The 24,655-nt window shown below is 51.6% G+C and overlaps 1 protein-coding gene across 2 annotated transcripts in view; it reads right to left on the bottom strand.

Annotated features, from left to right (window-relative positions):
* OBSCN (obscurin, cytoskeletal calmodulin and titin-interacting RhoGEF) overlaps positions 1-24,300 on the bottom strand; it is a 168,297-nt gene extending 143,997 nt beyond the window's left edge. The window contains exons 1-9 of one of the 2 annotated variants that reach the window (XM_032136250.2): positions 22,633-24,300; positions 21,695-21,964; positions 20,992-21,252; positions 20,330-20,638; positions 19,600-19,866; positions 18,736-19,017; positions 18,150-18,425; positions 15,901-16,176; positions 10,758-11,033 (exon numbers count right to left, since the gene is read on the bottom strand). In XM_032136250.2, coding sequence (XP_031992141.1) covers positions 10,758-11,033; positions 15,901-16,176; positions 18,150-18,425; positions 18,736-19,017; positions 19,600-19,866; positions 20,330-20,638; positions 20,992-21,252; positions 21,695-21,964; positions 22,633-23,620 — 3,205 coding nt within the window. In that variant the 5' untranslated portion in view covers positions 23,621-24,300. Of the gene's footprint in view, positions 1-9,931; positions 9,984-10,757; positions 11,034-15,900; positions 16,177-18,149; positions 18,426-18,735; positions 19,018-19,599; positions 19,867-20,329; positions 20,639-20,991; positions 21,253-21,694; positions 21,965-22,632 lie in introns of those variants that run through there. The other variant, XM_058430481.1, reaches the window with a different exon arrangement.
* Positions 24,301-24,655: the final 355 nt, after the last annotated feature.

Genomic DNA, 24,655 nt, shown 5'->3' with positions numbered 1-24,655 from the left:
AAAATACTGATCTTAAGTAGATGATGAAGAGTTAAGTATGTTAAGTGCAATCCCTAGGTGAACAAAAAAAAATCACAATAGATAAATTAAAAAGAAATACTAAAAAAAAAAAATCTAAATAACCCAAAATGGGCAGAAAAGTTGCAACAGAAGAACCAAAAAAAGGGGAAAAAACAGAAAAACGTAATAAAATAGTCAACCTAGATCCAAACATATTAATCACAACATAAATGAAAATGGACTAAACACATCCATAGTAGGACAGAGATTATCAGTTGGAAAATAGTGAGCCAACTACATGTTATCTACAAGAAACTCACCTCCAATATAATTATATGGGCAGGTTCAAAGTACAGGAATGGCAAAATACATGTAATACAAACACTAATAACACAAGTCTGGATTGTTTGTTCATATTAATATCAAACAACGAAAATTTCAGAACAAAGAAAATTACCAGGGAGAACGAGGGACATTACATAGGGATAAAGATGTCAATTTGCAAAGAAGACAAAATGATCTTCACAATGTAACTTCAAAATACATGCTGCAAAAATCGATAACACTGAAAGTAAAAACAGACAAATCCACAATCATAGCTGAGGATTTCAACACTCTTCTCTCAATAACTGATAAAACTGGCAGACAGAAAAGCATCAAGGATACAGGTGAACTGAACCATGAGCCATCATGATCTAAGTGACACTGGTAGGATCCACCCAACAACAGCAGAAAACACTCCTTTCCAGAACACATAGAATGTTCACCCACCTAGGACATATTCTGGTTCAGGAAACAAATTAAAGGGAATTGAAATGTTTCAAAGTTATGTTCTCTGACCAAAATGGAATTAGACTACAAATCAGTAACAGAAAGGTAATAGTAAAATCTCTGAACACATGGAAATTAAACACACTTCTGAATAATCTACACATTTAAGAGGCAGTATCAAGGGAAATTAGAAATTATCTTCAACTGGACAACAATGAAAATACCACATCGGGGCCGGGCGTGGTGGCTCATGCCTGTAATCCTAGCACTTTGGGAGGCTGGGGCAGGCAGATCACCTGAGGTCAGGAGTTCAAGACCAGCCTGGCCAACATGGTGAAACCCCGTCTCTACTAAAAATACAAAAATTAGCCAGATATGGGGGTGTATGCCTGTAATCCCAGCTACACGGGAGGGTGAGGCAGGAGAATCGCTTGAATCTGGGAGGCGGAGGTTGCAGTGAGCTGAGATCGTGCCATCGCACTCCAGCCTGGGGGATAAGAGTGAGACTTCGTCTCCAAAAAAAAGAAAATACCACATCAGAATGTGTGTGATAAAGCTAACACAGTGCTTACAGAAAAAAATTGCTGTATGAAATATTTATATTAGCAAGAAGTATTTCAATCAGGAAACTAATAGTCTACCTTAAGAAATTAGGAAAGGAGGAGCAAAATAAACCCAGAGCAAGATGAAGGATGGAAATAAAGAAAAAAGCAGAAATCAATAACATCGATGAAAATAGAGAAAAATCAATGAAACCTAAAGCTGGTTCCTTGAAAAGATCAATAAAACTGAAAAACCTCTATCAAGACAAAGAAAAAAAGAGAGAGAAAAGACAAACTAACAATATCAGTAATGAAACAAGGGTATCCCTGCAGACCCTACAGACACTATGGTAATAAGGAAACACTACAAACAATTCCATGCACATAAATTAAATCCGTTTGAATAAATGGACCAATTCCTCAGAAACCACAAATTACCAATACTCACCCAAGATGAAATAGACAACTTGTACAGTCCCACATCTATTAAATAAATTGTCTTGGTGATTTAAATATTCCACAAAAAGAAATCTCTAGGCCAAGATGGCTTTACTTGCATCGTCAATGAAATAACTTAAAAAGATGTTTTAAAAGTAACAGAAATAACATCAATTCTACACAATATCTTCTTGAAAACAAAAGAGAAGGGAAATGCTTTCCATCCCATTTTTTTGAGGACAGCATTACCCTGATATCAAAACCAGACGGACAGTATATGAAAGCCACAAACTAAAATTCTCCATTAACATAAAAATAAAAATACTCAGCAACATATCAGCCGACTGAATCCAGTATGTAAAAAGATTAACACACCACAAACACAAACACATCCCAAGAATGCAAGGCTGGTTCAATATTCAAAAACCCCTGGCAGAGATGTCAGCAAAAATGACAAAATAATAACTTCTGAAAAACTTCTCCTCCACAAAAGAAAGAAAAACATTGGCCAAAAAAATGTTGAAATTCAACTTTTCAGAAGTCTGAAAATTAATCAAAGACTTGCAGCAATCTGGGGAGCATTCACCCACGAAAAACAACTGCATCTCAGTAAGAACAGCTAGATGTGTGGTGTTTTAACTCACCCAATTCTTAAACCTACCAGCCTCTAGCTCTGAGATAACTGTGAAAACCAACAGTCCACAATCAGGATGAAGACCAGCACCATGGCAACCAGCAGAGAGGGCCATTCCTAGAGCACTGTCATTATTTCACCGGTTTGGTAGCTCCCTGGAAAACTCGCTCACCAGGGCTGAATTTATTTGGCCTGAGTAATTCACCCAGTGCAAAAGCATTTTCTCCAGAAGGATTTTTTGAAAAAATATCAGAGGTAATTACAAACACCATGGCTGCTTGAAGCAGTGGAGAACGGTTGCAATGAACAATAGTCTAACCAAAAGTCTCCAGCCTAAAAGGAAATGCTGGAGAACAAGACATCCACAGGAGGCTTTGGAAAGCTCCAACAACATACTCCTAGGCACAGAGAGAGTCACACATATGCACAGGCTGTGTGCACACTCAGGCAACGCCTGAGAAGGCCTAACACTCACCCATGTGGCTAGTCTTGAGGTTCTGTGAGGCCAGAAGTAAAGGCACAGGTACAGCTGTCATCTGCCTAGCTGTGTTGAATGCATGGGCCAACTCCCACACACAGGCCCCAAAGACAGGGAGACTTATTGTTGGAGACATCTAGTAAAATCACTGTTCCAATCATCAGCTGGCCAATAAGCTCACTAAGCAGAGGTTTCAGTGGCCACCCATGATAAGGAACATAGGCTTTACAGAATTAGTTCAGAAAAGTCACTAAACATACACAAACAAAAGCAACAGAAACAGCAACAAAAATTAACAGCATCTGTGATATGCTGTGATATATACATCCAATGGAACATTATTCAGCCATAAAAAGTAATGAAGCACTGGAACATGTTATGCACAACTTGGAGGAATCTTGAAAAGTTTACACAAAGTAAAAGAACCAGATACAAGGTACACATATTGCATGATTTCTATTACATGAAGTATCCAGAACAAACGAATCTGCAGAGACAACGAGCAAAATGCAGGGTGGCCAGATGATGGGGGGAGGGAAGAGTGTAAAGTAATAACCCAATGACTATGGGGTGTTCTGGTGAAAAATTTCTGATGAAAAATTTTGAAACTAGACAGAGGTGGTGGTTGCACAACATTGAGAATGCATTAAATGCCACTGAAGTATACACTTCAAAATGGTTAACTGTATGGTATATGAGTTTCAGCTCAATTATAAAACTAATTCTTAATTAAAAAGTCATTATCCATCTATCTATAAGACATACACTTTAGAGCCAAAGACGCAAACAGGTGGAGGGCTCGAAGATGCTCCATAAACCATAGCAGCCAAAAGAGAGCAGGAATGGCTCCCAAACACCAGGCAAGGCAGACCCCAAAACCAAACCGCCAGAAGAAACAAACAACACTACACACTGTGAAAGGGCCAATCTCTCAATAAGATATCACAATTATAAACATATACTCACCTAAAGCAGAGGGCAATATATGAGAAGCAAAAATCAACAGAATTAAAGAAAGAAAAAATGTCTACAATATTAGAGACTTCAATACCCCACTTTCAATAATAGACAGAATGACTAGAAAAAAGATCTATTAAAACCAAGAGGACTTGCACAATGCTATAAATCAACTAGACCTAACTGATTCATACAGTCAGCCCTCCAAATTCACAGGTTACACGTGTGCGGATTCAGCCAACCGAGGATCAAAAATATTCTGGAAAAAAAATGATGACACAACAATAAAGTAATATAAATTTTTATAAATACAGTATAACAACTATTTATACAGCATTTACATTGTATTAGGTACTATGAGTAATCTAGACATGATTTAAAATATAAGGAAGGATATGCGTAGGTTATATGCAAATACTACATCATTCTATATAAGGAACTTGATGATCTATGGACTTTGGTATCTACAGGAGTCCTGGAACCTATCCCCCACAGGGAACACTCTATAGAATATTCCAATCAACACGAGACTACATAGAATATTCCAATCAACAGGAGAAGAATACACATTTTCCTCCAGTGTGTATGGAACACTGTCCAGGATAGGCCATCTATTAGGCCACAAAATAAGTGTCAATACATTTTTAAAAGTTGAAGTCAGGCAAAGTATCTTCTCTGACCATGATGGAATAAAGCTAGAAAACAGAAAGAAAACTGGAAAATACACAAATATGTGGAAATAAAGCAACACACTTTTAAAAAAAAAATTAAAACAAAAATTAGAAAATACTTTAAGATGAATGAAAATGAAAACACAACATACCAAACTTCAGGATGCAGTGAAAGCACTGCTCGGGGGACATGCACAGCTGTAAATGCCTACACTTTAAAAAGAAGAAACGTCCCAAATTAGGAAGTAAAACTGTCTCTATTCAGAGATAGCACGATCTTGTGTACAGAAAATCCTCAGGAATCCACAAAAGAAATATTAGAGCTAATCAGCAAGTTCAACAAGGTTGCAGGATAAAAGACCAATATACAAAAGTCAATTCTATTTCTGTACCTTAGCAATGGCACTCCAAAACTGAAATTATGAAAACAGTTCCATGGACAGTAGCATCCAAAATATTAACTACTTAGCAATAAATTTACAGAGGAACTGCAAACTTTATATGTTGACAATTAGAAAACACCACTGAAAGAAATCTTAAAAGACCCAGATAAACAGAAATGTATCCCATACTCATGGATTAGAAGAAACAGCAATACTCTCCAAATTGATCTACACATTCAATGAAAACCCTATCAAAATCCCACCTACCTTTTTTCCAAAATTTGAAAAGCTGATTCTAAAATTCACATGTAAATGCAGTAGACCTTGAATAGCCAAAACAATCTTGAAAACACACAAAGTTGGAAAACTCACACTTTCTGATTTCAAAACTTACTACAAAGATATGGTAATCAAGACTGTGGTATTGACATAAAGATAAACTTAGAAATGATGGAACAGAATTGAGAATCTGAAATAAACCCTTTTCATTCATGGTCAAGGGTGCCAAGAAAATTCAATGGAGAAAAATGTCTTCAACAAATGATGCTAGGACGACTGCATTTCCACATGCAAATTATGAAGCTGGACCACTATTTCACATCATATTCAAAAATTAACTTAAAATGGATCAAAGCCCTAAATGTAACAGCTAAAACTACTAAAATCTTAGAAGAAAACAGAGGTGTATATCTCATGACCTTGGATTGGGCAATGATTTCTTAGAAATGACACCTAACACACAAGCAACAAAAGCGCATAAATTAAGCTTTATTTTAAAAAAAATTTTTTTTTAGACAGGGTCTCACTCTGTTGCCCAGGCTGGAGTAAAGTGGTGCAAACATAGCTCACTGCAGCTTCAGTCTCCTGGGCTCAAGCAATCCTCCCACCTCAGCCTCCCAAGTAGCTGGGATTACAGGCACACATCACTATGTCCAGCCTAAACTTTATCAAAATTAAAAGCTTCATGCAGCAAAAGACATAATCAAAAAAAGAATGAAAGAAAATATTTGCAAATCATTTATCTAAAAAAAAGGTCTAGCATCATGGCTGGGCATGGTGGCTCACACCTGTAATCCCAGCACTTTGGGAGGCTGAGGTGGGTGGATCACTTGGGGTGAGGAGTTCAAGACCAGCATGGTGAAATCCCATCTCTACTGAAAATACAAAAATTAGCTGGGTGTGGTGGTGCACACCTGTAGTCCCAGCTCCTCAGGAGGCTGGGATGGGAGGATTGCTTGATCCTGGGAGTTCAATGCTGCAGTGAACCATGATCACACCGCTGCATTCCAGCCTGGGCAATAGAGTGAGACCCCGACTCTAAAAAAAGAATAAATAAAATATAAATAAATAAATGGAAAACAAGAAGAGTTGGTGAGGATGTAGAGAAACTGGAACCTTCATACATTGCTGATTGAAGAATGTAAAATGGTGCAGCCACTCTAGAAAACAGTCTGACAGTTCCTCACTAAGGCAAATAATATTATCGTATGACCTGGCAACCCTACTCTTTAGGTATCTACTCAAGAGAACTGACAACATACATTCACACAAAGCCTGCATACAAATGTTTATAGCAGCATTATGTATAGTTGCCAGAGTGGGAACAATTCAAATGCCTGTCCACTGATGCATAGATAAACAAAATGTGATCTGTTCATACAATGGAATGTGACTCAGCTATGAAAAGGAAGTACTGATACATGTTACAACATGATGAGCCTTGAAAACATCATGCCCAGTAAAAAAAACACAGACATAAAAGGCCACATATTATATGATTCTGTTTAAATGAAATGTCCAGAACAGGCAAATCCAGGGAGACAAAAAGCACGTTAGTGGTTGCTAAGTGCTGAGGGGAAGGGGAATGGGGAGTGACTATGAAGGGGCATAGAGTTTCTTTTAGGGTTGATGAAAATGTTCTGGAATTAGACTGTGGTGTGGTTATGCAACCTAAAAACCAGCAAATCGTACACTGTAAAAGGGTGAATTTTATGTTACTTGAATTACGTACTTTAAAAAATCAATCAGGTCTGGTGCAGTGGCTCATTCCTGTAATCCCAGCACTTTGGGAAGCTGAGGTGGGAGGATTGCTTGAGCCCAGGAGTTTGAGATCAGCCTGGGCAACATAGCAAGACCCCATCTCTACAAACAAAAAATTGAGAATATTAGCCAGGTATGGTGGCACGTGCCTGTAGTTCCAGCTACTCAGGAGGCTGAGGCAGGAGGATTGCTTGAGCCCAGGCGGTCGAGGCTGCAGTGAGTCGTGGTCACACCACTGCACTCCAGTCTGGGTGACAGAGCAGGACCCTGTCTCAAAAAGCAAACAAATGAAAAGGTGCCGGCAGGTTCAGCTGCCTGGTGAGGGCTGCTCTCTGCTTCCAAGACAGCGCATTATTGCTGTGTCTCACATGCGAGACAGGATGGAAGTGGTGAACTCGCCCTTTTATAATCTAGGGGTACTCATCCATTCACGAGGGTGGAGCCTTCGATGCCTAATCACCTCCCAAAGGCCCCCTCTTAACACTGTTGCTCAGGGGACTAAGTTTCAACATGAACTGTGGAGGGGACACAACATTCCAAGAACAGCAGACAGGCGTGATACAATATGTTAAGAAGTCAATTTAACAAAAGCACTTACACAGAGGACACACTAGCCTGCAAGTCCTGCCTTTGGGGTAAAACCCTGAGAGCATCACAAAACCTAGCTCCCCCATTCTCACTGCTATGGTTGCAATGTCTGTGGCCCCCAAAATTCCCACGTTGAAATCCTTATCCCCAAGGTCATGGTGTTAGGAGGAGGAGCCTTTAGGAGACACTTGGGTCATGAATGAGATAAATGCCCTTATAAAAGAGACCTCAAAAGCTCCCTTGCCCCTTCCACTGTGAAGACTCAGTGAGAAGGCACCATCTATGAACCAGAAAGCGGCCTCACCAGACACGGAATCTGCTGGCACCTTGCTCTTGGACTTCTGACCTCCAGAGCTGCAAGCAGCACACTTCACACTTCCGTGGTTTCTGAGCCACCCAGGCTATGGTGTTCTGCTCTAGCAGCCCTCATGGACTGAGGCACTTGCTAAGCATCAGCATTCCTCTGTGTGGCCACACAGGACCCCTGGCCCACGCTGCAGACATTGTCTGCTTCTTTCCCTGGAGCACCAATGTGACAGAGCCCGCAGATGTGCAAGCCTGGGCCCCCTAGTGTCTGAGTCGTGTGTCACCCCAGGGATAAAAACAGCAGCAGGAAGATGGGATGAAGCAATTAGTGCACCCCTGCCAAGCACCATCTCATGTTAATCCCCTCTCCTGCCCTCAGAGCCGGGTGCACTTTGGGATCCGCGTTTTACAGACAGGGAAGCAGGCTGGATGAGCCACTGCCACTGAGACCTTTCCGGAGACCCTGGTACCCACTCTGCTGGCAGCTAGTGCCTCTGAGCTCCTGCAGCCTGGCACACCTCTGTCCCCTCCCACCCTGCACCACGGCCCTCTGGGGTGAAGGCTAGCCAGTGTCTACACCACCAAGCTGGCCCTGCCCTCCTTCCTTGACCTATTTATCCCCCAAAACCCAATCCCAGCAGCTATAATTCACAGTGCCCTGCACAAGCACAGTCCCCAGACGCCACAATCACGACTCCCATGTTACAGATGAGGAAACTGAGGCACAGAGAGGCCAACTGTCTGAGTTTCTGGGGGCTGCCGTAAAAGCTCACCACAAGCTAAGTGGCTCAGAATGACAGAAAATCATCCTCTTACAGTTCTGGAGGCCAGAAATTTGAGATCAAGGTGTAGCAGGGCTGTGCTCCCTCAGGAAGCTCTAGGGGAGGACCCACCCTACCTCTCCCAGCTCCTGGGGGCTCCCGGCGTCTCTGGGCTTGTGGCCGCATCACTCCAGTGTCAGCCTCCATCTCCCATGGTTGCCTCCTCTGTGTGTGTCTCCTGGTCTGTCTAAGGACACTGTCACTGGATTCAGGGCCCACCCTAGTCCATGACCTCATCACAAGGTGCCTCACTTAATTACATCTGCAAAGACCCTGTTTCCAAATGAGGCCCCATTCCGAGGTTCCAGGTGGATGTGAATTTGGGGATGACACAACATCAACAACTCACCCAAGGTCACTCAGCAGACAGACGGGAATGAGACACACGCGGCAGTTTGACCCTACACACGCACCGATCCTGCCGCCAGCCTGCCTCAGAAAGGGGTGGAAACCCAGGCTGTGGGGTATGGGCTGTGGGGCCAGTCCCAGGCCAGCTTCTCCCATCCCAGGTCCACCTCCTCCTCCTCCACATCCCCCTGCCAAGGCTATAAGGCCAGGGGTACATTCTCCAGGCTACCTGGAGCTGAGCATGGTCTTGCAAGACCCCCACCAAGTCAGGGAGGCATGGGGGTTGATGTACTCACGACTTCAAGAAAAGTTTTTGTTTTCCAAACAGAAGAGACAGCCAGAAACATCCACAATGAGGGAGGCAGAATTCTAAGAATGCCCAAACACTAAATCTAGGTGCTGCTGTGAAGGAAGCCTGCAGATGGAATGAGGTCTCAAATCAGTTGACTTTAAGTTCCTCCAAAGGAAGATGATCTTGAGTGAGCTGGACCTCATCAGGTGAGGCCATAAATGGGAGGGGTCTCTTCCCTGACAAAAGAGATTTGAAGTCTGAGAGTGACTTGACACAAGGGAGATTATCCATTACTGGCCTGATGATGAAGGCCACATGGCAAAGAATGAGGTGGCCTCTAGGATCTGACAGCAGCTCCCTGGCTGACAGCCAGCCAAGAAATAGGGCCTCAGACCCATGAGCTCACAGACCCACATTTGCAAGGAACTGAATTCTGCCAACAACTTGGGTAAGCTGGAAATAGGAACCAAGAGAACTAATCAGCAGGCACCTGACTTCAGCTTCTGAGACCCTGAACAGAGAACCCAGGCACACCATGCCTGCACTTCTGACTTACAGAACTGTGAGCTACTCAGTGAGCATTGTTTTAAGCCACTAAGTTGGTGATGATTTGTTACAAAGCAGTTTTAAAAATAAGCAGAAAACAAAACACTAATACACACCCTTTCCACATCTTCCCATCTTGAACATGATGGCTGGAGCTATGGAAGCCACCTTGTGACCATGAGGCAAGCATTCGAAAGAAAAAGGTAACATGTTCAGGATGGCAGAGAATCAAACAGATCCCATGTCCTTGTGATAGACTGTTAAAAAGGTTGTGATGAGTCAAGACACCCTGGGTGCACAATGTTCTACAACAGGACATGCCACTCCCCCACTGACAGTAGGGTCTACTTCTCTACACCCTAGTTCCTGCAGACTAGGCTGGCCTTATGCTTAGCTTTGAGCAACAGAACATGGGGGAAAGTAACACTCTGGGAGTCCCGAGAACCCAGCTTAACAAGCCTCATAGTTTCTACCATTCCCTAGGAGAAGAATCCAGTCACCATGGAAAGAAGTCCAGAAAGACAGCAACCATGGAGGAAAGAGTGAGGTTGCAGACATGGAAGTGAGGCCAGAGGACACCACAAGAAGAGACAGGTCCATCGTCCTGGCCATCCCCCATACACTGGAGCCATCCCAGCTTGGACCTCAGCTTGGACTGCACCAATGAGGCCAGTCAGATCCCCCAGCCCCAGCCAACACCACATGAAATACAGATGAGCCACCCCTGCTGAGCCCTGACCAAATTCTCAACCTGCAGAATGGTGAGAGGTAAACTGATCATTCTTTCAGGCCTCTAAGTTTGGAGTGATCTGTTATACAGCAGCAGATAACTACCTGAAACAGGCCCTTAGGAGGCCGCCAAGCACTGTCCCAGCCTATGCTGAAACACTGCCCCCAGGCCTGCTCCCATGAGATGCTCAAATGTCTGCTCGATCAACTGACCTTTGACGTCCAGATGGAAGGAGAGTCGCTGGCCCCCAGCCTCACAGCTGTACTCCCCTGCATCCGCCTGGCCTGCCTGCTGCACAACCAGCCTGCGCATGCAGCCTGTGGCCTCCATGCACACTTTCGAGCTGGAGCTCAGCTTCTTCCCATCCTTGTACCACGTCACCTCCGTCTGGGCCTGGGCCACCTCGCAGCTCAGTGTGGCACTGGCTCCTGCCTCTGCCTGCAGCTTCCTGCGTGCCAGCTGCTCCTTGGCAAACACCACCTTCGGCTCTGGGGATGGACAGAGAAGGATGCACAGTCAGAGACTCCAGAGCACAGAAACTGAAGTTTCAGATGCAGAGGCTGCTCAGGCTGGAGCCCACTGATGACGGGCTGTCTGTGGCCCATGAACAGTGGCCTCGCCAACTGCCAGCTGGACATGGGTTTGAGTAAGAGAGAACGCATATTGGAAGCTTCAAGCATCAGCACAGGGAAGAATTTCCCAAGGCCCATCAGCAACATGCAGCAGATACTCTGGAGTCCAAACATTCTGTAACGCCTTAGAAAAAAGCACCACCCTGGCAGAGTGCCCCTTTGAAAGAAAAAGCTGCTGGTACTGTGTGGAATGCCCACATCATGCCCTCAGCACTTATAAAAACTCTGCCTGAGAACCCAGAAAGCCTGGAGAAATAGCAAACACAGACACCCTCTTGGGTTCACGCTGAAAATCCCAGGAGATGTGGGAACCTCTCTCCCACAAAACCATGACCCAAACAGACCATCCCCTGGCCACTTCTCCCCTGGTTTGCACTAAAGCCAGAGCTGCCCTGTACCTGCCTGGGGTTTCTCTCAACACAGAGAGGAAACTCATACATCGAAAAATTGCTTATGAGGCCAGGCACAGTGGCTCACACCTGTAATCCTGGCACTTTGGGAGGGCAAGCTGGGTGGACTGCTTGAGCCCAGGAGTTCAAGACCAGCCAAGACAACATAGTGAGACCCTGTATCTACAAAAAAATTTAAAAATTAGCTAAGCATGGTGGTATGCAAGTGCCCAGCTCCTCAGGAGGCTGAGGTGGGAGGATTGCTTGAGCCTGAGAGGTCAAAGTTGCAGTAAGCCATGACTGCACCACTGCACTCCAGCCTGGGCAACAGAACAAAATCCTGTCTCTAAAAACAAAAATCTCTTACGCTACCTCTTAACTAGGATAACATGTACACACAGTGATATGCACAAACATGTACGCACAGTGATATGCACAGATCTGGTGCACAATTCTATGAGTTCTGACAGCTATGTGCACCTGTGTAACCCACACCCCACACCCACACAGTTCCCAGCTACCTCCCCCACAAAAGCGACCACCATTCTCATTCCTAACCGTAGAACCTGTCTTTGAACTCTGAATAAATGAAATCAGAACAGTTTTCTCTTTGGGTGCTATCTGTGCCCATTAACTAGCTACAAATACACATGCAGACAAAATAGTATTAAAAACTAGAATACCACAAAAAAAAACATAAGCTAAAACACACCAAAACGCACCATGCCCTACCCCTCCACCTGTCCCCACACCCTACTTCGCTCTGCAGAAACTCCAGTTTAAAGTCCTTTCATTTTTCCCCTGGGTTCTGCCTTCCTATTTCTAAACAATATGTACATGCTGTTGATCAGTGGGTAAGAAAGAATATGCAGAAAATAAAGAAAAAACCAATACAATGAACACCCACAGACTCCCCACCTGGTGAAGAAAGAAGAACGCCATCACCACTAGTTCCCAGCCCCTCAGAGGTAACTCCAGCCTGAATCCTGGTTTTGGAATCTCCTTTTATTATATCTCAGTACGTGTGTTTATTGAGGGTGAATGTGCAAGTCAGGCTGCTCTGCTCAACCGTTTACCCACTGTGTGACCTTGGACAAAGTGACTTCACCTCTGTGCATCGACTTCCTGCTGTCTGAAATAGAATGACCGAGGATTCACACAGGTGAGGTGTGTGGCACGCTAAGAAGAGCATCTCCGGAGATTCCAGGCAGGAGACAAACCACAGCTGCCGTGTGTTGCTGCCACTGCGTGTTGTTAACCACTAAACACATAACGTCATGCTGTGCTTTGTAACCTGCTTTTCCAGCACAACGCCACATGCGTCAATCGCCCTTCTTCAGCTGCAATGCACAGCCCTGTGCTCCTGCTCGTTTTGACTGCTCTATGGTACTGCAAGGTACATGCAGATCCCAACTTCACCCAGTCATTCTTTTGTGTTTTATTATTATTATTATTATTCTACTTTTTTATGTTTTGTAAAGGCGGGGTCTCACTATGTTGCCCAGGCTAGTCTTGAAATTTCTGGCTCAACTGATCCTCCCTCCTTGGCCCACGAAAGTGTTGGGACTACAAGTGTGAGCCACTGCACCCATCCTACAGTTCCCTCTTATTTTTTGGTCCCTAGGCAATCCCTTTTTTCAAAGTTCTTTATACATTTGATGTCCCATTTCAAGTCATTTTGTAGAGGGTGGGTTTCTGAACATTTCAATGACGTTCTAGAAAAGACAGAACTGGGCCAGGCATGGTGGCTCACACCTGTAATCCCAGCACTTCGGGAGGCCGAGGCAGGCGGATCAGGAGGTCAGGAGATCGAGACCATCCTGGCTAACACAGCGAAACCCTGTCTCTACTAAAAATACAAAAAATTAGCCAGGCATGGTGGCGGGCGCCTGTAGTCCCAGCTACTCAGGAGGCTGAGGCAGAAGAATGGTGTGAATCCGGGAGGCGGAGCTTGCAGTGAGCTGGGATTGCACCATTGCACTCCAGCCTGGGAGACAGAGTGAGACTCCATCTCAAAAAAAAAAAAAAAGAAAGAAAGAAGAAAGACAAGGCACAACTGACCTATGGGGAGAGAATCAGGGCAGCAGCTGCCTGGGGCAGAGTGGAGGGTGGACTGTATGAGGGAACTTTCTAGAGGGACAGAGATGCTCAGTGCCTTGACGCAGACATGGTGGTGCACGGTATCTACATTTTCCAAAATCCCTCAAATGATACACTTAATTACATCTCAAATGTCATTATTAAAAAATTGTTGGGCCACGCACAGTGGCTCATGCCTGTAATCCCAGCACGTTGGGAAGCCGAGGTGGGCGGATCATTTGAGGTCAAGAGTTTGAGACCAGCCTAGCAAACATGGCGAAACCCTTGTCTCTACTAAAAATAAAAAATAAAAAAATTAGCTGGGCATGGTGGTGGGTGCCTGTAATCCCAGCTACTCGGGATGCTGAGGCAGGAGAATCGCTTGAACCCAGGAGGCAGAGGTTGCAGTGAGCTGAGACTGCGCCACTGTATTCCAGCCTGGGCAACAGAGTAAGACTCCACCTCAAAAAGAAAAAAAAATTGTAGGTCAGGTGCAGTGGCTCACACCTGTAATCCCAGCACTTTGGGAGGCCGAGGCAGAGGGACTGCTTGAGGCCAGGAGTTCAAGACCAGTCTGGGCAACACAGCAAGACCCCATCTCTACAAAAAAATTCTTAAAAAATAACCACGTGTGGTGGCAGATGCCTGTGGTTCCGGCAACTCAGGAGGCCAAGTCGGGAAGATCACCTGAACCCAAAAGGTTGAGGCTGCAGTGAGCCAAGATCACACCACTGCACTCCAGCCTGGGTGACACAATGAGACTCTGTCTCAAAACAAAACAAAAAAACTGTTGGCACCAGAGCTTCCTTAATTTCATGATAACAAAAACAACTTTATATGTGCAATCAAATATTACACTGGAAATTTTAGCTCAGGCACCAAGACAAAGTAGATATGATACTCTAACATAGGAAGCCGGGAGGAGAGACAAATCTTGAAAGAAGTTAGCAAAAAGCAAAAACCAACAAAAAATTACCAAAAAAAAAAAAAAAAAAAAAAAACAGTTTTGCTGATTTGACCCTCTCCCTGCACACAGGGTAGCAGCCACAGTAGCATGGCAGCTACGGAGGAGGGTCTCGGGAAAGACCTCGCTGGACAGGGACATGCTGCATCCCTGCATCCCATCCCCCACCCATGGAGCACCGAGAGGAGAGGGCTGCTCCTCCTACAATCAAGACCAGCACCTCCAGGGGACACACGGAGCACCTGTAGTCACCAAGGCACCACAGCAGCCAGAGCTGCTCACATACTCCTGAGAGCCACCACCGTCTTTCCCAACCCCAAACTCAGCAAAGCCACATGTGGAGCTTGAGATGGGCAGGGGTGGGTTCATTTACTCCACGGGGAGTGGTGCCAAAGCTGTCCCAGAGCTGGTCGCCAACCACAGGGGCATTCTGCCTCCCACCAAAAACCCTGAACACTAAGGGGGGAGCGGCCAGAGGCCTCCCCGAATCACGCAGGCGACAGATGCACAGGGCTTCCTCAGCCAGGATCGGGCTGAGCCGAGGCAGCAGGAGGGGTCTGCAGGAGCGACAGGACTGCCCAGAGGTCCCAGCGTCCTCCGCAGGAAGAAGATGAAGATGTCTGGTGTTTTAGGAAGCAGAGGAAGAGAACGAGGTGGCCCGGAGGAAAGCATGACCTCGGCAGGGCACAGGCATGTGGACCCTCAGGGGCAGGTGATGGGGCTGCCGACGAACCCACCTGGGGGGCTCACTCTAAAGCCCTGGCAGGGCCCACACAAGGTCATCTTAAGGCAACTCCAATCAAGCGTGAGTTTCCAGCACCTTCCTGGTTCCTTCTACTCTAGAGGCAGAAGCTGCAGGTAGTAGTGCAGCCAGGAGGGGAAGACAAGGAACGCCGTCCCCACGTGCTGAGTCTGGGAGCAGAGGGGACACACTAAGGGTCCCCAAGGGAGAGGAGACTCCATGGTCAGCTGAGACTGCAGTGCCCTAAACAGAAGGCACAACTGAAGCTCCCTCAGAACAAAGACAAAAGCCACAGGTCTGTGCAAGGTCTCAACCAGGAGCAGAAAACAGGCTTCTGAATAAACATACGAGGGATCCTGGCTAGTGCAGCACAGTGCTCTGTGGGTGTGCACAAGAATGCTGGATTTTCTAACAGAACCACTGCGGGCAGCACAGCCATCCCTTACAGGCCAGGAACAGGTGACGCAGAGAGGGGCAGGGGCGCTGAGTGCCAGTGCAGCACACGCTCCACCGCCTGGACAGGTGCTGACCGTGCCACTAGGGACTCACCTGCAACGTCCAGGTGGAAGGAGACCCTCTGTCCTCTGGCCTCACAGCTGTACTCTCCGGCGTCTGCCTGGCCCGCCTGCTGCACCACCAGCCTCCGCGTACAGCCCACGGCCTCCATACGCACTTTCGAGCTGGAGCTCAGCTTCTTCCCGTCCTTGTACCACGTCACCTCCGTCTGGTCCTGGGCCACCTCGCAGCTCAGCGTGGCGCTGGTCCCCGCCTCGGCCTGCACCTCCCTGTGCGCCGGCTGCTCCTTGGCAAACACCGCCTTGGGCTCTGGGATGGATAAGGGGGGGCGGTGGGGTCAGAGGCCCTTCCAAGTGAGGTTTGCAGGGCCTGGTTCAGGTTATCAGATTCTGTACCCCAGGCACGCAGTCCTGCCACGGGCTCCTCTGTGGTCCGTGTGCTCAGGCGTAGCTCTTCCCACGCACAGGCAGCTGCGATGCCCAACTCCTGCCCAGTGAGGGCCCTGGCATGCGCCAGGAGGGCAGAGCGTGTGCCTACAAGAAGCTGTCAATAGGGCCTGGTGGCCCGAGTGTCCTTCGCAGACCCAGCATGCTGTCTCTCTCTCCCCTAAACTCCTGCCTGTCCTGGAGGTCCACCACCTATGGACACGGGCCATCACGTGGACCAAGACAGAGAGAGGGTTCAGCCTCACAGACACTCCCCTGATTACTCAAACAACAGAGAGCAGGCACAGGGTGTGTTCTACATTGTGGATGAATTGGCCATTGGACTGTGAAAGTTAGGAGGGCTGGGCTGGCATGATTTTTAAACTTTCATATGTTAAACGTCCACATACTTCCCCATGGAAGCCAGCAGGATAGTTTTCCAGAGCCTGGCCTTGGGGCCTTCCCTGTTGTGGGGTCTGTGAGCGGGACCTGGCCCATGGAGGCCCGGCAGCCATGCTCCTTGAGAAGCCCTCTGTGTTCCTCCTTCAGCCTCCCAGCCAACATCTCTGAGCCCAGGAGGCTTCCAGAAAGAGCGAGGGCTCAGAGCCACCTACATTCAAATCTTAATCTGTCAAAGACACTCCAGTCTGTGGCTCTGCTCAACCTCAGTCCCCTCATCTTAAAAACCAAGAGAAGGGCTTTAGAAACATTTTTGGCCCAAGCACTTTGGGAGGCTGAGCTGGGAGGATTGCTTGAGACAAGCCTGGGCAACATAGCAAGACCTCATCTCTACAAAAAATACAAAAATTAGCTGGGCTTGATAGTGCACACCTATGGTCCCAGGTACTTGGGAGGCTGAGGTGGGAGGATTGCTTGAATCTGCGAAGTTGAGGCTTCAGTGAGCCGAGATGGCACCACTGAACCCCAGCCTGGGCGGACCCTGTCTCAAAAAAAATAAAATAATAAAATAAATAAAATACAAAATAAAATAAAAACACATTTTAAATGAAGTGCCAGCCCTAGGCCTGGCCCACAAACACACAGTACACAAAAGCGTCTGCAGAGCTGTGAGTGAGCCCTGGCGGCGAGGACGAGACACAACAGGAGACAGAGGCCCAGGTGCAGATGGAAAAGATTCTCCTAACGCCTAAAAAAACCAGGTCCACATCCACTTTCCACAATTTCCTTCATGTTATCTTTTCTTATTTTCTACATTTAGATTCTTTATCCATGTAAACTTTAGTTTTTCATGTCATTTCTTTTCCCAAACAGAGAAGCAAATGTCCCCTGGGACAAGGCAGCAAACATAGGAAGCTGTGTTTGCTCATCCTGGTCTGCCAGCAGAATTCACCAATCCTGGCCCAGTGAATGAGAACAGCCCTGGGGGACAGAGCGCATGTTCCCATGACTCTTGCCTGAAGTATGGCAATTTTGGGAAAGGTAAGTTCAATGGTGCTGGCCTCTTCTTATCCCTGCACGTGAGATGACGTCTGGCAGTATTCATGACTGTGCCTCTGTCATCTGTAACCAGGTGCACCCAGGCTGTGAGGAGCTCTGGCTCTAAAGGTACCTTCTGAGCAGCTGCAGAGCCTTCCCCACCTATGTATGAGCTGCAGGCTGAAACTCTGCTTTGTAGCAGCTTAACAGAAAGTCTGAAAGACCCTCCTGGACCGCAATCCTCGAGCCTTCTGAATAAAACTAATTCTTTTAAAACCTTGATTTTTTTTTCAGTTGACACCCTCAACCATTTGCTGGAGAAAAGAAGGGTCAGGAAGGTCAATCCTGCTCTGCTGGAGGCAGCCGGACCTGCTCCCCACCCCGCATGGGCCCGGACGCGTGCACATAGAGCGTGCTCACCAGAGACGCGGAGCCGGAAGTCCACAGAGTCCTCGCCCACACGGCAGGAATAGGTGCCCTCATCCTGCCTGGTGACTGTGGCTGCCACCAGCCGGTGCCGCGTCCCCACATCCTCCTGCAAGAAGCGCTCACCGGAGTGGCCCAGCTCTATGCCATCCTTGTACCAGTGCACGGGGACGTGGGCTTCGGAGGTCTCACACTCAAACTGCGCCGGGCCCCCAGCCACGGCATCCACACAGCTGCCCGCCATGTCCTTGTGCAGAAAGCACGTGAGGCCTGCAGGACACAGGGTGGGTCAGGGGCTGCAGAGGGCCTGAGCAAGAACTCGGCCACAGTGCTCACAAGCTGGAGCTGCTCCGGCTTCTGGGACCACACAGGACACCCAGGCTCACCAGGCCAGAGGGACCCTGCTTGGGCAAGCAGCCAGCTGGGCCTGCTGACTCTAACCTTGGGACTTGTGCCCACTGGAGCAACCACCCAGTTATGGAGTCCCTCCCACTACCAAGCTGGGCTCACCACCACTGCCCTGTCCCTCACCCTCCCCACAAAGTCAGAGAACCCCGCGGAGGCTGCCAGCTGCCCCCACCTTGCACGGACAGCTGGTAGGCGATGCGGCCCCCGCGGCTGACGCACTCGTAGAGGCCTGCATCGTCCCGGGCCACATCTCGCACAAGGAGCACCCGCCGCCCGGCCGATGCCTGCACCTCATACTTGGGGCCTGGGGGCAGTGTACGACCATCCTTCAGCCACGTCACAGCCGCAGCCTGATCTGACAGCTCAGCCAGCAGCTGCGCCTCCTCGTGCAGCCGAGCCAGCACCTCCCGGGCAGCTGCGGCTGGCGGCTTGTTGGCAGTCAGCCCTGGTGCCGCTGGGGGCCGGGTATGCATGGCCAGAGGGGAATGGATGGAGGGGCACAGAAAGGTGAACAGAGGGGAATGGACGGAAGGGGAAACAAGGAGAGACAGACACGGAGCACAGAAAGAGATAAAGGGAGGGACCCAGGAGAACAGCATGGGAGGACAGCGAGGGAGAGGCAGGCAGGGGAGACAATGGCAGAACAGAGGTCACAAATACACCAGAGAAGCAGGGGAGACGGAGGTGGAACAGCCAGGCATGGGACAGCAGAGACAGAAAGAGGCAGGAAAGAAACAGAAGGGAGAAGATGAACAAGAGAGAGGAGGGAGGAGGTGGAAAGGAGGAAAGGAGGGAGACAGACATGAGGCTCTGCCCAGCAGGACCCCTGCAGCCCCAGGCCCTCACCCAGACACCAGGTACCAGTGCCTGGGTGAGTCCTCGCACGCCCACCACTCTGCCTGCTTCATCCAGGTGACCTGCAGGCTGACAGGGTGTCCTGGGGCCCTCAGACCTGTAGCAGCCCTACCTGGAGCCCTGACCCCGCCCACCCTGGAGAAATGAGGCACAGGGTCGCAAGCTGGGGCCCTCCACCTACCCCGGACCTCCATCCGGATGCTGCTCTCAATGCCGTTGGCCACGAACTTCAGCTGTGCCCCGTGCAGGCTGGCGGGCACCTCCCGGATGGTAAGCGTGTGCCGGGTGCGATCACAGTGGATCTCATACACACTGCTGGCCTTCAGGGCCTGCCCATCCAGGAACCACTCACCCGCTGAGGCCACCGTAAGGTCCACGGAGAAAGTGACCTCGCCACCCTCTACCGCCTGCACTGCCTTCAGCGGTGTCCTCACGGCCAGCTGGGGGGCTGTGGGGCGGGCAGCGTCAGAAAGGGGCCAAAGAGGAGTAGGGAGTGCTGAGGGGGTCTCTGCCTTCCCCTCCTCTTCCTACAGAGCCGAGACCCAAATGTTTCTCCTCCAGAAAGCCCAGCCAGTACACAGAGCGACCATAGCACAAGTCAGGCTCATGAAGGAACAAGGACAAGGTACAGCTGCCCTGAGACCCCTCCAGCATCCTACAAGCCCCACCAGAGTGGGACAGCCCTGGAACCCTGTCCCCTAGGTCTGCTGGAGACAGGCAGCCTCCCAGGGGCCCTTTGTGGGGTCACCTATCCTTCCCACCACGGACACTGCACCAGGGCAAGGCCTTGGCAGCCCCCCTCCCCACAGAAGGTCTCCATGAGGCCACTCTGGCCTCTCCTGAGGCTGGACCTGGGGGATTCCGGGGCAGGTGAGCAGCCCCGTAGGTTGTAACAGGGAGGCCCCACTTACCCAGGTGGACAGTCCCTGGGAACTCGAGGTAGGGACTCTGACCAAAGCTGTTGAGAGCTGACACTCGGAACTGGAAGTTCCCCTCCTCCGCCACATCAGCCACGGTCAGCTCAGGTGTAGCCACCCATTCAGCCTCGTGGCACCTGATCCAGGTGTAGGTGCCAAGCTTCTTCTTCTCTACCAGGTAGCCGTCGATAGTGACAGGGCGTTCCCCATGGGGTGGTGGGGACCAGCTGAGGATCACAGAACTCTCCGTCCTGGCCTTCACCACAGGGTCCACCGGGGGTTGCAGGGGAGGCTTCCTGGGGGCTGTGTAGAGGGTGGGCAGAGGTCACCTACTGGGAGCCTCTTCCTGAGCCCGGGGTCTGGAATCACCTGGAGGAGTGTCACAGGATCCCCAGCTCTCTTGGGGCTGCTCTGGGGACCTGGATCACTGGCCACAACCTCCAGCCCCAGACCTGCAGCCACTTCTCTGACTGCAGCTGAAAGACTGCGGGGGCTCAGTGAGCCTAACCTTGGAGGGCCAGGGCTATGGTCTCGCCCCGCGGCCCTCCGTGCAGCAGGCTGAAGCCCAGAGAGCTGAGCTAATGGAGGGCAGGGGACTGGGACCAGGGAGACAGCAGGGAAGTGACTCTATCCTGGGAGCACCCTCAGGCCCTCACCCGACACGCAGAACTGGGTGGACGTCCGGCAGTCGCCAGCCATAAAGGCCACCTGGCCCACATCCTCCAGGCAGCACTGGGAGATGGTCAGTGTGTGGCGCGTGCCCTCCGCAGAGATGGCCACGCGGCCCCCGGCCACCACCTCCTCCTGGTTCCGCAGCCAGTGGACGGGGACCACCGGGACCGCCAGCTCCACGCAAAACATGGCCGTGTCGCCCACGCGCACCGCCGTCTTCCGAGGGAGCTTTCGGAGGAGGTTTCCTGGGGTGGAGGGAGCCGGGCCGGTCAGACCAGCCCCGGCACGCCCCGCTCAAGACTCGCTCCTCCGCTCGCTCCCTGTCTCCCGGTTCCCAACTGCCTCCGATTCACTCCTCCGCGCAACCCCTTACCTGTCCCGCCGGCCCAAGTCCCAGCTCGGTCCCGCAAGACCCCTGCCCACTCCGTCTCCCCTTCCCCCCAATCCCCAGCCCGTGCCCCGCCCGAGCTTGCTCCTCCGCCCCCACCTTACCTGCCCTTCCCGCCCCAGTCCCGCCCCTGCCTGCCCCGGTCCCAACTCGTACCTCGCAAGCCCAGTCCGTCCGCACCCTGCCCGCCCCCGTGCCCGCCCAGCCCGTGCGGCCTGGCTCCCCACCCCCTCGCTCCCTCCTCGGCCTCCTTGCCCCCGCTACCTCCCCGAAGCCGCCCTGTGCCCCGCCCCGCCTGCCTTGGACTGCGAGCTCCGCCACCGTGCGGCTGCCCTCTGGCGTCTCGCAGATGTACACCGCGTCGTCGTCGGCCGAGACATTGCGCACGGTCAGGCGGCGCTCGGTGCCCTCCTCCTCGATGCCGTACTTGGCGCTCGCCCACAACCGCGTCTCCTCCTTGAACCACGCGGCCTCAGTGGACGGCTGGGGCACCTCGCACAAGAACGTGGCCGACTCCTTCTCCTGCACCTCCAGATCTTGCAGCCGCTTTTTGAAGGGGACCGCGGGCTCTGCCAGGAGAGGAGACTGGTGAGAGGGGCAGGGCCGGAGGGTGCAGAACGACGGTGGGGTGGGAAGGAGGAAATTGGGGGATTGTGGGCGGGAAAGGAGACTGGAGGATGCAGAGGTGAGGGTGTGGGAAGGAATAGGGGACAGGAGCAGAGAGGCTGAGAGGCTGGAAAGGAGAGGGTGCAGGGTAGAGGAGTAGGGTGGGGAGAGGAGCGAGCAGAAGGCAGAGGGGCTAAGGGTTGGGAAGGGCGCAGGGGAGGAGACGGGAAGTCGGGGGGGCGGGGGAGTAGAAGAGCAGAAGGCAGAGTGGTGGAGGTTGGGTTGGGAGCAGCGCGAGGGAGAGGGCGGGGCTGAGGAGGTGGGATCCCCTGCGGCCCCGCCCCTCTCACACCTCTCGCCCCTGTCTGTGGGCCAGCGGTAGCGTGGGGTGGGGTGGCATGCGAAGGGGGCGGGGCGGGCAGGGGACTGGGTGGGAAAGCGGGTTGAGGGTCATTAGGACAGGTCGTGGGGCGTCGCCCGCATTTTGCGCACCAGGAACGGACACCTGCAACCCTGGATTCCACGACCGGACAGAAGCGGGTGGGAAACAGCAGACGGCAAGGGCGAAAGGACCCAGGTGCAGGGGTTGGGGAGGAGCCTGGGTCCGCGCGCCCCGCACCCAGGAGCTCACCGCGCACTACGACCAGCACGGAGCTGTAGGTCTGGCCCACGAGGTTGGACGCCGTGCAGGTGTAGAGGCCGCGGTCCGACTGCTTGCAGAAGAGGATCTTGAGCACGAAGTTCTCCTGCGCGTCCTCGTACACCACGTGGCGCCGGCCCTCGGTCACCACCTGGCCGTCCTTCTTCCACACCGTCTCGGGCTTGGGCTCGCCGGTCACGTAGCAGCTGAGGCGCGCGTGCTTGCCTTCGGTCACCGTGCAGGTGCGCGTGCCGGTGCTGGGCGGTGAGGCGGGGGCGCCCTCGGCGCGCATGGCCTCGCGCCGCCGCTGCAAGTGCGCCAGGAGCGCGGCCGTGGAGGTCCCGGGCCGGCTGGCCGTGTCCGCGGCGTCCGAGTCCACCACGAGCGCCGCGGCGGCGCTGGCGGCGCCCAGCGGGTTCTCGGCGCGGACCTCGTAAGTGCCGCCGTCGCGCGGCCGCGCCGCCCGAATGCGCAGCGCACTCGCCTCGCCGAGCTCCTCCACGCGCACGCGGGGGCCGTCGGGCTCACCCAGGCGCTGCCCGTCCTTAGACCAGCTCACTGCCGGCTTCGGGGAGCCACCCACGCGGCAACGGAAGGTGGCTTCTGAGCCCTCGCGCACGCGGATGGACGTGGGCCGCAGCAGGAAGTGCGGCGCCTGCTCGGCGCACGCGGCTTCCGCATCCACTTGCAGGCCTACTGCAGCGAAGGCCTCGCCTATGGCATTGCGCGCGCGGCACACGTATTGCCCACTGTCGCCCAGCGCCAGGTCCAGGATAGTGAGGCGGTAGAGGTCGCCGTCCTGGGCCAGACGGAAGCGCGCGCCCGCCGCCACCGGCTGCTGGTCCTTCTCCCAACTCACCTGTGGCGTGGGATTACCCACTATCTGGCAGCTGAGGGTGGCGTCCTTGCCCACCGACACCACGAAGGCCTTGGGCCGGGTGAGAAAGCGGGGCGCCCCACTGAACTGTGGCTGATCCATGAGGGTGGTGGCGGGGACCTGTGAGTAGGTGGGGATGGCCTTAGTGGGGATTGGAATGAGGCCCGGGTGCACCCCACCGTGCCGCCTGAGGAACCCAGTTCAACAGCTCCACACATCCTATTTCCCCCCCACTCCCCGCGCCCTGAGGAAGCATCACCGGATGGCACCGTGGCCCAGCAGTGCAGACTTGCCCCTTTCTGGGCAATTGGGTTTTGGTACCCTCACCTGAAAATGGCTCTTCTAGCCTCTGAGAACATCTCCTTCCCTCTCCTTACCTACAGGGACCCACTGCCCCAGCTGCAGTTACTGGAGCACATGTCCCAAAACTACACCCCTTAGCAACCAGACAGGGCCCCCTCCCGCCCAGTGCCCGCTATTTTCGGTTCCTCCCAGCCTACAAGCTTTGCTGCACCTCCCTGAGGCAGGCAGACCTGCCTGGTGCACTGTAGGCCACTCCCTACCTGCGGGGGAGTATCCTTTCTCCTACCCCACACACTGCTGCCTCTCGGGCCTAAAACTTCAGCTGGCCTGTGTGTCCCCCACACCAAGAAGGGGAGGCTCGCTGAGCCCCGGTAGGCCTGGTGCAGGAGGCCCATCATGGGCACCGGTCTCATGCGTGTCTCCTCTGCCTATCGCACAACGAGGTCACCGGTTCTCCACCCTGGCAGGCTCCCCTCTGAGCCTCTTCTAGGTGAGATGCACCCTCTGCCCTGGGCAACGAACGCCCTTACTCCCTCCTCTTCCGCCCAACCCCTATGCAGCTCTCCTTCAGCAGCCCCTCCAGGTTGCACTGAGGGGCCAGTCCCGCCTGAAGCTGTCCTTGCTGCAGAGGGGCCTCACCTCTTCTGCAGGGTCACACACCTCCCTCCTCCCCAGGGGCATGCTCTTCATCCATGAGCGGGAAGGACTGGAAACCACTTAGCTGCTTGCTCCCAGGCCCCTCCACTGAGCCCCAGGGTCGGATTGGGAGGCAAGGGCGGCACATAGGGATCCGGCTTGGGAGCATAGCTGGGGGACCCCAGAGTCTGGAGCTGG

This window comes from Hylobates moloch, unplaced genomic scaffold, assembly GCF_009828535.3.
Source record: "Hylobates moloch isolate HMO894 unplaced genomic scaffold, HMol_V3 SCAFFOLD_18, whole genome shotgun sequence".
Classification (NCBI taxonomy): Eukaryota; Metazoa; Chordata; class Mammalia; order Primates; family Hylobatidae; genus Hylobates; species Hylobates moloch.
The sequence above is the reverse complement of the archived record's forward strand: the minus strand, read 5'-3'. Positions and strand labels throughout refer to the sequence as shown.